The sequence below is a fragment of the Lucilia cuprina genome, chromosome 3 (genome assembly GCF_022045245.1).
Source record: "Lucilia cuprina isolate Lc7/37 chromosome 3, ASM2204524v1, whole genome shotgun sequence".
Lineage (NCBI taxonomy): Eukaryota > Metazoa > Arthropoda > Insecta > Diptera > Calliphoridae > Lucilia > Lucilia cuprina.
The window spans coordinates 607,972-625,470 of NC_060951.1; the positions used below are offsets into that span (position 1 = coordinate 607,972).

The 17,499-nt window shown below is 26.6% G+C and overlaps 1 protein-coding gene across 1 annotated transcript in view; it reads right to left on the reverse strand.

The window, feature by feature from the left end:
- LOC111677131 overlaps positions 1–17,499 on the reverse strand; it is a 55,572-nt gene that overhangs the window by 13,876 nt on the left and 24,197 nt on the right. Inside the window, 2 exon segments of the mRNA XM_046945506.1 lie at positions 6,163–6,257; positions 8,716–8,893. Of these exon segments, the coding sequence (XP_046801462.1) occupies positions 6,163–6,257; positions 8,716–8,893 (273 nt within the window).

The window sequence follows — 17,499 nt, forward strand, 5'->3', positions numbered from 1 at the left end:
GAGAAGTTGTGAGTTTGTGCTGATAAATTAAAATGAATAAATTCTTGAAATACATATATTAACAAAATTTTAATAGCATTTAAAGTGTTGCATAAAATGGACTAATTGTTAAAGAGATAATTAAGAGTCTAGAGGTTTTTAAAGTCAAGTTTCATAAACGACACCTTACTAAATTTCTTCTAAGCAATGCTAAAGGTATACTGTAGTCATTACAAAGTATGTAAAACAGTAATATTAAATGCTTATAACTAGTTTACAAAACAATTTTTAATTAATTTTACAAACTTAATTAAAAAACTTTTTGCTTAGTTATATGTTTGTCTCTACATTTAGTTAATTCTAAATTTTATTTATTTTCTTTTAATTGAATTAACTCTTTTACGTTTGAAATTAAAAGCATTTTTCGTTGTGTTACTTTTTTCTGAAAAAAAAAAACTGAAAATGACACCAACTACTTTTATAGCAGCATTTAGGACATTGACTTTAGAAACAAATTCGGAACGTTTCACTATTTTTTTTGTTTTAGTTTTTTTTTCATTCCTTCATTGCAAACAAGTCAATACCAAAGGGAAGCGAATGTTACTGCCATCACAGTTGAATACAAAAAAGTTATCAATTGCCAAAACTATATTGTGCAAACTATAATCAAGCATACGCTTGGTTATACAGGGTTAAGCAGAAACCAAGCTTTTTAAACAACAAAACAGATTTTTGGATAACAATCTGAGCAGACCAGTTAAAGTGGGCGTAATACCTCCCTTTTAAAAAAAAATAACAGAACTCTTAGATCAGAAAAAATTTAAAGCACTTAAATATTAACTTTTGATTCACCCTATGTTTAACATAAATAGGGTAAAACTATATCGAGAGGGTGCCTTTAGTGCTTTAGTACATACAATGATTTAAAAAGGAAATGAATTAACAGGAGAAATAAAAAAACTAGAAATAGGGAAAACTACTTTGCCAACATCCAACGGTCACAATTAGATTCTCTCCAGAAAAGTTAAAAAAACGTAGTAGGTAGCGTTAGTTTTAACGCCATTGAAAAATTCCACATAAAAACAGTAATAAAGAAAAAAACTTTTTTTAAAAAAATGTGACATTACTTTTATGTTACAATATCTAAATACACATAATATTTTTTTCTCAACTCAGATTATAGAAATGTTTAGACATGATTGCAAAAGAAGAACTAAAGAAAAAAATCGGAAAAACTTTGTTAAGGCAAAGTACGTTACTTGCTAATTACTTCTATCGTCAATAAAAGTTTATACTTTTGTTTGCAAACTTTTAGTTTATATTATTATTTTTTCTAAAAAACTTTTTCTCTAACTCTTTCTTGCTGCAGACGTTTTATTTAAAATTTTATTACAATCCTTTTTTTCAAACATTTAAATCATTTTGCTGCTAAAGCAACAGTATTATAGGAAATATATATGTATATGCATTTAAAAGGTGGACTAACTATTACAATTACAATGCAAGTCTGTTAGGATTTTTGTAAGGAAAAAGTTTTTGCCACTATTTGTTTTGCTAACTTTTTGGACAAAATTGTTTTAAAACAAATCCTTATACATAATTCTTTTTCTACAAATGTCCACCTTTTTTTTTGTTGTCATTGTTGTTGTTGTCAAATGTTTGTATTTTATAGCAAAACTAAAAAAAAAATGAAACAATATTAATATTCAACCCTTTTTAGCATTAACATTAAAAGGTTTAACATATGAATCATATACAGTTATGAATACATACATACATACATACGTATGTATATGAATTTATACATATGTATGTATATTTTGTTTTAATATATGTTATAAAAAAAAAGAAGTTGTCTTTGTTCAAAAGTCCTTTGATTTAATTGTTTGACAAAATTTTGTAGAATTTATTTAAAACGTAGTTATTAAGTAGAGGGAGACATTTAAAGTATTCTCTGACTATTGTGAATTGAAATAAAACATATCTTTTTACAATAAAAATTACTGATATACTACTATATATATTGGATATAAGATTTCCTTCCAAAAACTATCACAGCAATCTTTGTTTTAATCATGCATTAATAAGTTATTAAAAATATCACTCATACCTCCCGAATCTCGTTGACTATTGTGAATTAAAATAAAACAAATATGTTAATAGTAAGAATAACTGATGGAGTAAATTCAAAATTTCTCCGATTTTCTTTTGATAAAAAAAATATAAACTAAAAATTCATATATAATTCAAAAAAAAAAAAAAAACACCTGTAGCCCTTGTGAATTGTGAATTAAAACAATAAATTTGCTAAAAATAAATTTGCTTCTTAATTACTTCATTTTTCTTGGAAATAAAAGAAAATTGTGAATAAATAAACTGCTTCAGTAAAACTATCCCAAAAAAAAGTAATTAAACTCTTTCATATATAAAACTTTCTAAAATTTGTTTAAAATAAACCTTTTCAATTAAATCCTAATATCTTAAAACTCTAATGTCATATGTTATTAAGAAATCTAATTGCAAAACCTCAACTACTCTTCAAATAAGTGAAAGAGACCTACTTACTTGGGCTTCTAATCAAAAGTCTTCCTTATACTTATTGTATATCCTAAAAATATTTTTGCGTTTATTTTTTAATGAGTGGATATGTATAGAAAACTTTCTAAACTTTTATATTGACAGTACGTTGTACTAATTTTTTGAAAATTAAACACATACACTTTTAAATGAACTCACACATACATACATATGTATGAACATTTTTAGTTTCTTTTTTTCATCTTCTTCTTCATTGTGCTCTTTCTAAAAGGAAAGTAAAATTTGTAAAGATTTTCATCATTCAACAAAATTAAAGAAAACAAACAAACATTACTCCTAAGAGTCCTATAAGAACTGTAGAAGCAACCCAACCAAAACAGCTCTTTTGAATTCATATGAAGCCAATTTACTAAAATAGACAAATGTTCATTTAAAACTACACAGATACCTTTAGAAATACTTATATGTAGTAGTTACATACCTATACACTAAAAACATATAAATTCACATACATAAGTATGTATATGTAGTTCTAAGTACATATATGTAAGTAAACACATGCACTTCTCTCTGGTTAAACAATAATAATAGTAGCAGAGTTAGTAGTAGTATTAGTAGTAGTTTCTCCACTTTAAACAATATGAAAAGGAAAATCCTTATAAAGTTGTAGTATTTTAACTAAAGAAACGGATGTATGCTAAAGGTTTCTTTTTTATTTTTTTTTTTGCTTTCTTTTCATTGTTTTGTTGTCATTGTTTATATTTTTTTCCTAATGTCTTTTTCGTGAATATGTTTATATTATAAAGAAGTTTAATATATTTTAAAAGTTTTTACCACTTTGCTGTCAAGTAGAGTATATAAAAAACTTATATATAAATTTATCGTATAGCTCTTCAAAACTCATAGATATTGTGGGAATTAAAGCATTTAATTCAATTGTTTTTAAGTGTTTGCTGTTAGTTTTCATTAAAGTTGGTTGGATGGTTGGTTGGTTGACAAGTTATTTGCTTAAGCTGGGAAATATTAAATTTTAGAAAAACTTAAACTTCTTGTTACTTAAATTACGTGAATTAGAATTTGATCTTTTGTATTTTCTGTTAACAAAGAAATATAATAACTCAAAAAGTTCATTTAATTAAAGAAAAAGTTTTGTTAGCTTTAAGGTCCTGTAATTATAAAAATATTTGCTTTTTTAGATTTAGTGTTTTAATTCGTAAACATATTACTAATTCATAACTAAAAAAACTTCTAATTGCATAAATTATATTACTTCAGAAAATCTAAAATTAGGTCCTTCAAAACTTAAGAATACTTTAATATCTATGAAAAAGAAAGTATGACCTCCTAAAGGAGTAATTATATATACTCCTTTAGGAGCTAAGTCTTTATAAGTAAATATGCTTTTATATGTACATATACATATAAAATTTATGCTAAAAAACTATATGAAAAAGAAATAATTTTCATAACTATTGTTATACACAGAAAAGTGTGACATATTATGCCAGCCCAAAAGTATGCTAAGAGCGTGCAAAAACTCAACTTGCTACATTGAAATAAGAGTATGTAAGTGTATAAGTGAGTGTGTGTGTTTGATTGTGCAACGGAATATAAAAGTGTATGTATGCCAAATATGAATAAATCCAGAAAATGCAAACACATTCAAACAATACTAACATCTTTTAAATATTTTTTTATAATACATATTTTCTATTTTTTAGGTTTTTAATATTAAAACAAAAATGTACATATACACATTACATACATACATACATACATACATACATACATACATACATACATACATACATACATACATACATACATGTCTGTATAAAGGTTTGCATGTGTGTGTTGAAAAAAGAAATACCTTAAATATAAAACTTTTTCGTCATGTTTCCTTTTGTTTAGTAAATAACAACAATATAAAGTTATAACTGCTTAAAAAAATAAGTTTTAATAAAAAAAAGATTTTCTAAATTGTATAGAAAATGCATAAATTTGCATCAACTTAAAAAAAAGTTAACTAAATTTAAAATTTTCAAATTTCATAGAAATTCATTTAACTTTTTTATTATATTTCTCTATGGTCCTTATCTCTACACACTTTTTTCTATACTATTTTAAGTGATTTAAATTCAATGATTTTACTGCTCTCTGTTAGTTTTTATTTAATAGTACTTCTTTTTAAGTTTTCTCTTCCTATTTTTTTTTTAGTTTTTTGTTTACCTTTTTACCACTTCGTTTAAGAAGTTTGTAATGCATTTTTGTTAAAATTAAACTTCCTAGTTATTTCTGTTCTTTTTTTTATTATTTTAATATTTACATTTATTGCATTTTTCGTGTTACTACTGGTCGTTGGCACAAATATCCTGCGTGCTGTTTTTTTCCTTCTTACTTTTCTTCTGTAGCTTTTCTCTTTCTTTTTAAAGGATTTTTTTTAATAAACTCATACAGTAGTTTGTATAATATAAAAGGAGTAAAAAGAAGTAAGAGGAATGTACATATGTATGAATGAAAGAAGCCCACAAGGCAAAGAAGTTCTTGTGTTCGTATGTGTATGTTAGTTTTGATGGCCTCAATGAATATGTCGCCTGCATTGCAAGGACTTTATAGAATTCCATATATGTATACAATAACCAGTGACTGTTTTAACATGCCGGTTTTTGTGTGAGTGTGTGTATGTGTGTAGAACAGATTTTTGTTTCTTTCTTTAACTTTTATGGATTTCTTTTAAAGTGTTGTGTATACCTTTGGAAATAGTAAATAAATACATATGTACATGCATATGCAAGCATAAAGGAAATCATTTCAATACTTTATTTAGTTTTTTTTCTAATAAAAAAAACACAGAGAGAAAGGATACATTTAAATAAGTATTTATATTAGTACACCCATACTATTGTTCAATTCACAATCGGTGTTGTACGGTTGTATCGTAGTATGTTGTAATTCTTTTATAATTGATTTGTTTGTGTTTCAAAAAATTTTATTTAAAAAATGTTTATGACATAAAACGCTACAACGATATGACATCGATTTTATTTATGTGTGTCTATCTGCTCGACGTCTGAGTGTCTATGTTAACTTTGTGCTTATGAACAAAATGTTTAAAAACAGTCCCTTATTTCTATAAATTTGTTATTCTAGGTTTCTTATCTGTTAACAAAAGATAAACTTTTAGCTTTGATAGGCCTTTAAGCCTTTTAATAGATTTAAATAATGTAATTAAATTTAATGCACAAAGTTAATAATATGAAAATTGCTTGGAAAAAATAATCTATATAACTTTGAGCTTGAATTTAAAGCTGAAAATATTTGACAAAATATTTTAATTATAAATCCTGTGCATAAAATTAAAAAAAAAAGCTCTTCTACCACTACTATACCAGCATAATAAGATTTTCATATATTGCAACCTATTAAGAGACAGTTGAATAAATACACCAGTGGTAAAGTAAAAAACAAATATATTAAAAAAACTATTGCAAAATATTCAACACAGAATTTTTTGTGATGAAAAATATTCTCTATAAAAAGAGCTGTTGGTGGTCATACTTTTTTGTTATATAAATAAAATGCATAAAAAATTTATTGATTTTTTGTTTATTATTACTTGTATTTTTTCAATACCATAAAACATACCTGTCGTTTTAAGCTCAATACAAGTCCTTCCACTTGTTTGCCGGAACTGAATGCTTGTAATAAACCATTATGGAAATCATCGTTGCCATAGAGACCTGAAATTTATAAAGAATAAAAAAATTTTATTAAAATATTTCTAAAAAAAACAAATAAAAAAATTAAACATTTACAACTAAAATAAAAAAATAAAATTAGTGATAACAAGAGAGTAGTAAAAAAGCCGACTTTAATACCACCACTGAAGCATCAATTGACCCTTTTCTGTTAATTGAATTTGTTGTATAAAGTCAATGATCTCAGTCTATGGCTATGCCAATACAATCAATATTAAAATTAAACTTATAAATATGCAGTTGAAAAAAATAGTATTATTAAAGGAAACAACAAAACAATCAGCCAATTCTGTTGAAGCCCTATGCCCATAATACAGATCAAAGTAGAAAGGAATGCAGAAAATGAAAGAAAATAAAAACGTTGGCCCTTTTTATATAGACAATTATCATAAAATGTTCTTCAGACATAAGACGATACAAACTTCTGCAAGAAATTGCAATATTCAACACATATTAAATATGTATATATTTTCCATTTATATTATTAAAAATAATTGGTATAAACCAGTGATGGGCATAAAGAGAAATTGTCTAACACAGCACCCAGAACACGATTATACTAAATGCACAAAATTTATTGTGATTTTTATATTAAAGGAGTCTTTCAAAATTTTTTTAATGTTTTATTGTTGCAATGACTCAGCCCCTTAATCGGGCTTTGAATGTCGATCTTTGCTGATTAGTTTTTATTGCTGTTGTGACTTAGTCGTTGTTAGTCCTTGTCTGTTTGCTATATTGTAAGTCAGTGTCTTGGAAATGAGCAAATTATGCGCTTAAATTCTTAACAATCAAACATTTTACTAGATAGTATTACAACAATTATAAAAACAAACTTACATTGTATTCATTCATTTATTTGTCTATATAAAAAGAAGTGTATATATGTAGATGGGTCTGGTACGAAGATCTCTTACTACCAGTCATCACCATTATACTCTTAGTGGTTATAGTGAAATTAAACCACAAATACAAGACGCGAAAAAAAGAGAATCACAATTTGTAGAAAACTAAAATAGGGTCGGAAATTGAATTATTTTCCCGCATAGTGAAGTCAGTCCAAATAAAACAAATAAACAAACAAAATGTAATAATAATGGAACAGACAAACAAACAATAAAGCAGGCAGGCAAGGCTAGCACCCAAGTAAACCATTCAGTTAGTCAGTCAGTTTGCTTGTTTGCCTGCATCTATGGGCCCAACCAAGCGTTCATTCTGTTGGCATCCTTTTATTTTTTTATATAATTTTTTTGTATGTCACTTAAGCCCTTAATCCTTAAAATAATTGTATTTTACAATAAAAAACACATACAAAAAACCATTCTCAAAAATATAAAAAATGAAATAATAACAAGAAGACAACGACGACACACTAACAAGAAGATATAAAAAAATATATTATTTTTTTAAACAACATTTGGAACAGTTGACAAAATGAAATGAAAACAGACAAACTAGGGAAGGAGGTGGTAGGGAGGGTGGTAGAGCAATGTTATAAAAGAATGAAATGTAGCAATTGTAGCATACAGAACTTATTATAATAAGTCAGTGACAGGACAACATTCGTAGTCCATAATGTTTACACGGTAGATATGACAATAAGTCGTCTACTCCTACAACAACTACAGTCTGATGGTATGTTGACACACACACTCACTCACAGATTTTAAATTACAATGTTATTTATTGGTGGCATAAGCGAAATGCATTCATTGTCTGTAAAGATGTTATTAACCCTTTAGTGGGAAAAATATTTCTAAAGGCCTAAAGTTTGAAATTGAATGCAATTTTGTGCTAAAAGCATTCTTACTTATTTTTAGATAAGTTTTAGTTTAAACTTAATCGGGAAGGGTCTTCACTGATCTTGCATGCAGCAAGTTCGGTATGTTGATCAGTAAAGGAAGTTAATTGGAAAAAAATGTTGATTTAGTATTCTTACTTGGAGATATCTTTAGACTAGCATATACACAGAGAAAAAAGACGTTTTCAAATTATACACGTCTGGTATTAAATTGACACCAAAGTTTTTATATATTTTCAGTAACATCCGCAACGCAATGTTGTCAAAATTGCAACAATTCATTGTTGATATCAAAATCCTCATCTATTCGTCCTAATTTCGCATACAGTGAGATCCGTAAGTTGATCGCCTAAGAAAGTTAATTATTTATTTTCTGCCTCCATGATCTACTTAACTTGTTTGAACTTAAATTTTTTTCTTCTAACGACTTTTAAGGGTTTAAATATAAATCTGTGTTATTTCACTTTAATCTTAATGTCCATACAAGTCTTGTATTTACTTTGTAGAAAAAAAATAACAAGAAAAATATGCATTTTTATTTTACTTTTTATTTTCCATTATAAATCTTTGTATTCATTTCTTTACTCTACTCTTGTTTTGTTTGTGTTTTTTTGCATTTTTTTCCCTTTGTAAAGTACTTACCCAAACCTATGGCAGCACATGTCATCAATGTAATAATCACCAAAGAACAACTTTGACATCTTTGTGCGCTGGGTTTTCGTTGCTTACGGTCACAGCAGCGTGTGAGCAGATATAATAGTAAGCCAAACAGTGATAATATTAATAAACCGGCGGGAATTGAAGCCAAAATGCCCAGACTCTGCAATTAAAAAAAAGAGAAAACATTTTAATATGCAAATTTATATAAAAAAGTCATAAAACAAGTGTTTAAAATTAATTTAAAATAAAAGAAAAATCAATATAAATTCTCATAAGATTCTTCTTTTAAGGCTACAAATTCTAAATGAATCATTTATTTACTCTAAGACTTACAACGACCCACACATGGAATTCATTAAATTTGTTTTAATTTGAAAATTACCCTTGCGTAATGAATTGCAATTTAAACACACACACTCACACACACACACACATATACACATGTCTAAGCTTATTTGGCCTCCTAACTAATGTTTTTGACAAACAATAGTAAATGTCAAATACAACAAAATTTTCACAATTTCTGAAACCGGAAATAGTATTTTTTCGTTAATGCTATTAAATTTTGTTGTTGTTGTGTAAACACTCTTTATACCCTTATAAAGAGCAATGAAAGATTTCAATGAATATAATAAAGGGTTTAAATGAAATTTACGAATTTAAAGTTGTTTTTTTTTGGAATTTGAATTTTATTTCACATTAAATAAAGCAGTAACTTGAGACTTAATGTTAAGTTGGAGGAGGACAATACAAATAACACACACATCAACACATCAACTTTTTTAACAATAAATACAATAACTAAATATATACATTTCTATTATATTATACTTATTTACTACTAGTGCTCTCTGGTACATAAAGTAAAGAGCTAGTATCTATCTATCTAACCAAATAGATATTTTTTAACATTCATGAACTACAACAACAATAACACCATCACATTATAAATGTTTATTATAATACATATAATGTGGAAAAATGATTGTAAATAGAATTATCATAATGTCATGGAGTAGCTACTTACGATGATAGTTGAAGTGTAGATATTGTAGATGATGATAATGATGATTGTTTAGAAGAAGAATGTCAAGAAAACATGTATATGAAAATAAACCTGAACTGTTTCTTTATACATTAATACTCGTATTTTGCTTGGTTTGCTTGCTACTCATAGTTGTTGTCCATGCATCAGTGCTCAGGATTTTTACAACTAAATCACGTACGAAGGAAAACAACAACAATAACAACAACAACAAGAAGAAAAATGTGTTGTAGATGTGTAAAAACAACTTATGAGTGTAACGTGTAGAGTGCAAAAGTTTAAATGCAAAAATTTATTGGTGTAGATAAAAAGTAATTTCTGTGGTATTTTTAATTTTAACTAGACTGTGTCCAAAAATCTTGTCAATTGTTGAGACATGGTTTACATTTACATTAACACAATTTTAACATCCCACAGTCTGATCGGTATCTAATTGAATAAACGGGACTAAATTAGTTTTATGTAGAGGAACTAGTCTAGAAATCTTAATAGCCTAAGCAAAGTAGAAAATGGTTTCAAATTGATTCGGACATAGAGAACTATAACTATGGAGAACCAAAATATTTCTTATATAGAGCGACCAATTTGAAATTTTTAGAACCTTATCGGGTGTACCGTATTATAGATTTTAATCAGCTGGATAAATCAGAAATAAAACAATATAATGATCTACAAGGCTTCGGTGAACTGACTTAACTCCTGATTAGAGGGCTTTCTATATAGTCTAGTCAATATCTAGTCTATGTTCTAGTCTGCAGTCTAGTCTATAGTCTAGTTTATAGTCTAGTCTATTCTAGTTCATTCTAGTCTATATTCTAGTTCAGTACTTTAAAACCTAAGAAAGTACACTTTTTTCGTATAAGTTAGTGCTGTTTTAAAATTTAAACTTTCCATGCATTCAGTAATAGAAATTACTCTTTAACCTAACTAATACATATATTTAAAGTGCTGGTACATATAATAATATTTTTATACGAAGTACTTTCATCTTTATATGCTAGTCTGTCTGCCTTTATGTCCGTCCATTTGTACTTTTGTAGAAAACTAAACTAAAATTGAAACTACAACTTCATACAACTTGTATTTACTTAACAAGAATAAAAGTTCAATTGTTTGCGATTTTCCTTTTTATTTCAACATTATTCTCTTTGCAAACACATACAAACACACACACACTCGGAATACAATAACCGACTCCATTATACTCTACACTTTCTATGGTGTGAAAGTAAAGTAAATTGCATAGAGCGATGAATAAATGAATGGCTGAATGAGCAGTAGTGGGTGGATGTCTATAAACAACCTGCTCTTATATAGAATTTACAAAAAAAAAAAAAAAAAAATTGAAAATGAAAGAAAATAAACTATAAATACACAAGTTACATGTTTTACAATTTTAATTTAAATTTAACCGAGAACATAAAAGAGGAAATGCATAAACTACCGTATTGACATTATACAGGCGGACAGTCAGCACTATAAAAAAAAGTTTTGCTTTAGAACGGAAATAAAATTCAACTAAAATGACGTGCTTTGAATTCATGTAGTTATTCATGAACTATTCTCAATATAATTATTCTAAAGAAAATAATTATTTTTAACTTTTATAAAAAGAAATTCTTGGAAAAGTATTTAGCAAGATTTTGTTGTTATTTTTTTTTTTGAGAAAACAAAAAGAAATTAACCAAAATCATTTTTAGTATTGTGCTTTTTCTGGTTTTTCAGTTTTATGATTTCTAGTTTATGTTTTTAGCTTTCTGCTTGATTTTTATTTTTTTTTTGTATGGGAAATCTGCAGTCTGTCTGTCAGTCATTTGTTAAACATATGGTTCTTAATTTACTTAAAGCATATAGTTTGTCGACTGAACTTCTGCCCCAACATTTAACATTGATTTTTTTTTGTGTAACAGTGAGAGTATATGTATGTTGGATTCATACAAGTTTATACTCCAGTTTTTTTATAGTGGAGTTTATTTGTTGGAACATATTTTTTTTTTGTCTTTTCGAAAATATTTCTGTTGCCAACAAGTTTTTGTTTTGTTTGTTTCTTTAAAGGTTGCCATATTTGAGGAAAAAATAATATTTTAAATCTTAAATGAAATAAAATGGAAAGTTTTTTTTAAAAAGAGTATATGCTAGTCCACAGTAAACTTAGACTGCAGAACTAGCTTTATAATAGCCCACCAAACTACAGACAAGTGACAGCTTTATTAAATGTTATTAAACATGAATTTTAAAATTAGATCAATTTGAAAATAATTTCTTAATATTTACATTTTCAAAATTTCATAATTTCGTAAAACCACTTGGCTACATTGTAGTTTGTGGATACTTGAACCACTATTGAACACTTGTAAAAGAGTGCCTTTGTACAACACAATAATTTTGTTATACTTTTTGTTTATGCTGTTTTCCTTTTTATTGTTTCTGTTAAAAAAAACAATTACAATTTATTTTCCAGCTTTCAATTGGGATTTACGATACAATTTGTTTTTGTTGTTTTGCAGTTCCTTTCTTTTTCATTCAAATAAATCATGATACTTGTAAATAGTAGCATGTTGCAACAACAATACAACAACCACTTTTAACCTGAGATATGCAAAAAGCATATTTTTCTTTAACATAAAATATTTTTACATATTAAAAATAAGCAGATTTCTTAAAAAAAAAAAACTAATGGATATTTTGAAATATATTTTTGATATAATTATGATTTTGTAATTTGTATGTAATTCCAATTTTTAATTGAATTTTAATTGAAATGAACAAAACTAGAAATCAATTGCTAAATATGTACATATTTATGCCACACACACATACACGCAAATATGGTTTCTATTTTGTAGTTAGTTATGTTCTTGCCTTAAATAAATAATGTGCAGCCCAAAACTTTTGCAGCAATTTATCACATGTCAAAAATGTTTACAATAACTTTTCAATGTGTCAATAATACTGTCAACAATTGACAAGGCTGCAATTGTATTATTTAATAAAATCTTTAATACAAATTGCTTTTATAAATGTAATAACTTGTATTTCGATAAAAATAGATTTCTTTTTTTTTGGAACATAAGAAATAACAAAAAAAAAATAGTTTCTCAAGAAAACAATGAAGAAGTAGATTTATCTATATAGAATATATGTAGATAAAGTGAAAGTAATTTTTAAGTTTAAAAAAAACTAGGTTCGTAATCACCTCTTGGGAAGACTTTAAACATCGCTTCTAAAGGTGTTAAAATATGCTTTTCTTTGCCAAGTACTTTGCAAGTTTAGGTGACATTATTTTAACATTTTCTTAAATATTTTTCACTGTGTATTGTTTTAAAAGTTTTATTATAAATTGTTCTGCTGTTTTGACATTGTCACTAATTACATTTGATTTTATGAGTAATTAAGTTTCTCAGTCATTTGTAAATTAAATTTTTTTTATAGCTAAATCCAGATTTAGATAAACTTGTACTTAAAAAGACTGAACATAAACTGTACAGTAGAGAGAATAATATTAGTTGAAGCCCGGAAAATGGTTATCATATGGAGATGAGACTAAAAACATATTAGGCCAGATTCAAAAGGTAAAAATAGTGTCTTCTTATTTTTTCTCTTAAGCTTTAAGAGCTTTTATCAGTTCCTAGAATTAATGCCTTTATGACACTGGTTATAACTTATTAATACTCTTATTCGAAAAATTGGCTTCTCTTTTTTCTTCATTAAACCTCCTATCTCTTTCTTCGAACGAAAATTTCTTGAAAACAACAACAATTTTTCGAATTCAGATTTTGAGAGACATGCACTTTGTGAACTGTAATATATTGTATGCCCAAGTAAACAATTATGTAACTAGTTTCTTCTTAGGACTAGAATAAGTTAAAACGGTTAATTTTCGTTATTAATCTGATCTTATTCTGACTACATCTAACTTGAGCTAGGTATAAGTCATTATAATCCTTTGGAACTTAGTTAGAAGGTAAAAAGTTGATTTTTCTTATGAGAACTGTAATCTGCCCAAGTAACCAATGACGTAACTAGTTATTTGTTTGTTTATTTGATTGAAATCCTTAGTTTCCTTCCTCATATAAATGTTAAAAAATAGACACTCTTGTTTCTTCATTAAAACTATTAGTAATGAGTTCTTTTCCTAAATAAACTTTGAATACTGTAATCTGTTGTTTACCCAAGTAATCAATTTAGTAACTAGATCTTTGTTAGTTTAGTAGAATAATAATTAGTTGAAATCGTTTGCTCCTTTCCATTATGACTCTGGTGAAAAGTTAAGGAATAGACCAGATTGAGTTCTTTTCTTAAGTTATCAGTTAAGTTACTAGTTATTTTTAAGTCCATTAGAGTTAGAATCAATTAAAATCTCAAATAACTAAGTTGTTTATTGTTTAAATTATTTACAATTTAGATTTCATTGTTAGTTTTTTTTTCTTCTACTAGTTATGTTTCGGTTAGAACTAAAAGCAGTTGTATCACCTAGCTATTTATCAATTAAGGAACTATTTGTTCGTTAGCTTCATTTCCTCTATAGTTTTGAATATAACGTTTTATAAAAAAGGAAAACTTCTCTTTAATACAGCTAATTAATGTTACACAGTTTGCTAATTTATTCAAGTGCTTTTCTAATTAAGTTAATTTTTTATATTCACAATTCTAAGTTGTGCTAGTTATTTCATCATTGCTTTTCTTTCTATAAACTAAAACTACTCAAAAGCTTAAGATAATCTAATAGACTGTCTGTTGGAGATTTTTTTTATAATTTGTACTCAACTTCTAGGGCTAAACTATGGATGGTCTTTTAAATATGTAAGATGTTGTTTGTATGATTTGTGTTTTTTTTGTTTATTGCATCAACAATTTGTATTTGTTAAATTTATACAATTTTATAATTATTTTAGCTCAACAGCATATGGAAAATAGTTGATCTAACTAAAACCATAAATGGATACGATTGAATAAACTAAATAGTTTCCAAGCCATGTTTATGACATTACATATATAAATTTTAAAGGGGAGGGGGAAAGGGAAGAGCAACATAAATTAAAAATTATGTTCATTTGCAATGTCAATGAATATACATACATACATATATACTCGTTTAAACATATAAATGTTCATATTTGTTTTTACATATGTTTTTTTGTCGGTGTGTAATATATATTATGGCCTTTTGCTTGTACAATGTGTCAATTTAAGGCTTTAATATGACTAAAATCCAACATTATTTTTTTTGCCTACTTTTATTTCTATAATTGTATGTATATATTTTGTATTTTTGCGGCTTTAGTGGAGATTTTTTTTCATTATAGATTTAAAAAAAATATAAATATTTTATATTTGTATATAATATTTATATTAAAAAAAATGTTTTATACTTAATACAAATATATACATATATAATGGTGGTTTTTTTCATATTTAGCTTAAACAATTTGTTTAAAAATACATACTACATGTTGAACGTGTTTAGAGTTTATATAATAAAACAAGAACTGTTACGCCCACCCTTAGTAGGGGATTTTTTTTAATTTTAAAAACAAATAATACTCAGTGATATTAATTATATTTGATTTGTAGATTTATTTTTTTTATAGTAGATACTGTGTTCACACGAGAAAAAAAAATGAATAAAATTATTTATTTTAAAAATTTAAAATAATGTGAATATAATAGTATAGCATACACACTATTTCGAGGATATTTAAAAGCTGATATATAATTATATTTGATTTGTAGATTAAAATGGTATTTTTTTTAAGTTTATACTGTGTTCACACTAAAACAAATTCAATTGTGTATTCAGTGTTATACCAGTTAAGTGGGAAGGCTATACTGAGTTTGTGTTGATGTTTGTAAAGTACAAAAATATTCGTCCTATACCCACAGCTTAAAATAATTTGTTAAATCGTTTAAACCATGTCCGTCCGTCTGGCTGACAGTCCATGTAAAGTTTGTGCATAAGGTACAGGACGCAATTTTCATGATAATTGGATGAAACTTGGCACATGAACTCTATTTGATCCAAGGTTTAATTTAGTCCTTTATTTTACCTAGCCCCCATAAAAAGAAACCCTCGAAATTGGCTTTTGAGTTAAACATACTTGCTAAAAAGTAACACAATTCAGTTTTATACAAGCCTTGATGATTTTGCCAAAATAACATTTGGTGTAGGGTCATATGATCGGCTACGCTTTAAAATATTTAAAATTTTTTTAAAAAATAAAAAAGTTGCACTCTTAGGAATAAAAAAAATGTTTAATTAATTGCTTTATCTATACAAACCTTATAACAACTTAACTAATTAAGCATTCTTCCCTTTTAATATATACAATAAATATAATTTCTGTTATCATTTCTAATAAACCAACTACTTTTCCAAGTACTTATTCATTCTGGCCAACTACCACTTTTTTTCTAATTGCCACTCGAAAGAGCAAAAAGAAAAAAATTTCCCTGGTTAAATAAATCTAATTGGAATGAAGAACTTTGTTGCTGTGTTGTTGTTTCTATGCCTTGAAAAATTATTAATACCAGTTAGTAAAAATCATAAAAAAAATTATTATTAATCTCAATATTTGTTTACGTTTTTTTTTTCTTGCATACAATTTTTTGCCTTAATTTCTTCTATGCATTTTTGCATACGAGCAGTCATCGTAGCAGTAGTAGTAGTTTAAAAGTGCTGAATCTTTAATTTTGCTTTAGTCTTATTTAAACACATTCTCTTTGCTTCTGTAAACAATTTAGTTGGGATTAAAAGAAACTAAAGTTTGGTTAGTAAGAAAGAAAGGCAAAAAATGTATGTATGTATGTATGTATGCATTTTGCTCAAACAAAATGAAAATTTACAATATATGTAAAAAGTTTTAATAAACCCATACAGTTACAGTTATTAAGATATACCTTCAAGCATTGAATTCTTTGAACAATTTTGCAAGGATAAATCAATTTTTTTTTTCAATGTAAAGAAAAATATTCCTAGAGTTGTAAATTCGTACACAAAATCTTTATTGGCAAACATAGAAAGAACATAGACATTTGTCTTTTGATCCTGTTCAAGTAATACATAGTTTCTGTAAAACTGTATTAACACTTATACTTGTAAATCCAAATGATGTTACAATTAGGTCGCTTTGAATATAAAAAGTAAATGTATACATTTAATCAGGCCAAACTAAGAATATAAAATTATTTTTTAAATTTTTAAAACTTCATAAGGAGTTTTTACGTAAAGAAAAAAACACAACAAAAACCCTTAAAGTCAAGTGTAATAACGATTTGCAAAGTTAATTTTGGCATATAATTGCGTGATCAAAATTATCAATTTACTTAAATTTATTTGGCTTAATAAATTTAGAAAATAGGAGTCAAAAAGATTTAAAAAAATGCATATGCTTTATCCTAGCACACGTTCTTGTCTATGTAGAAACCCTGTGGTAAGGTAATCCATTCCTTGCAACTAGTTAAAATATTGCCCACTTTGGATCAGCTAACAGATTGCCTCCTTTTGGACAATACTGAGTAGAACATATACAATAAAACTGTCTGATACCAAATCTACTTTAGAGCAGTTATAACTTGCCATAACTTGTCTACATTGAACTAGCTACCACACTATTTCATAGTAGTCAATGTTAGGTCAAACAGTGCACAGAATCTGTGGAAAATACTTGCCCATAATGACTACATTGGTCCAGCCAACAGAATATCTCTTGATAGTTAATACT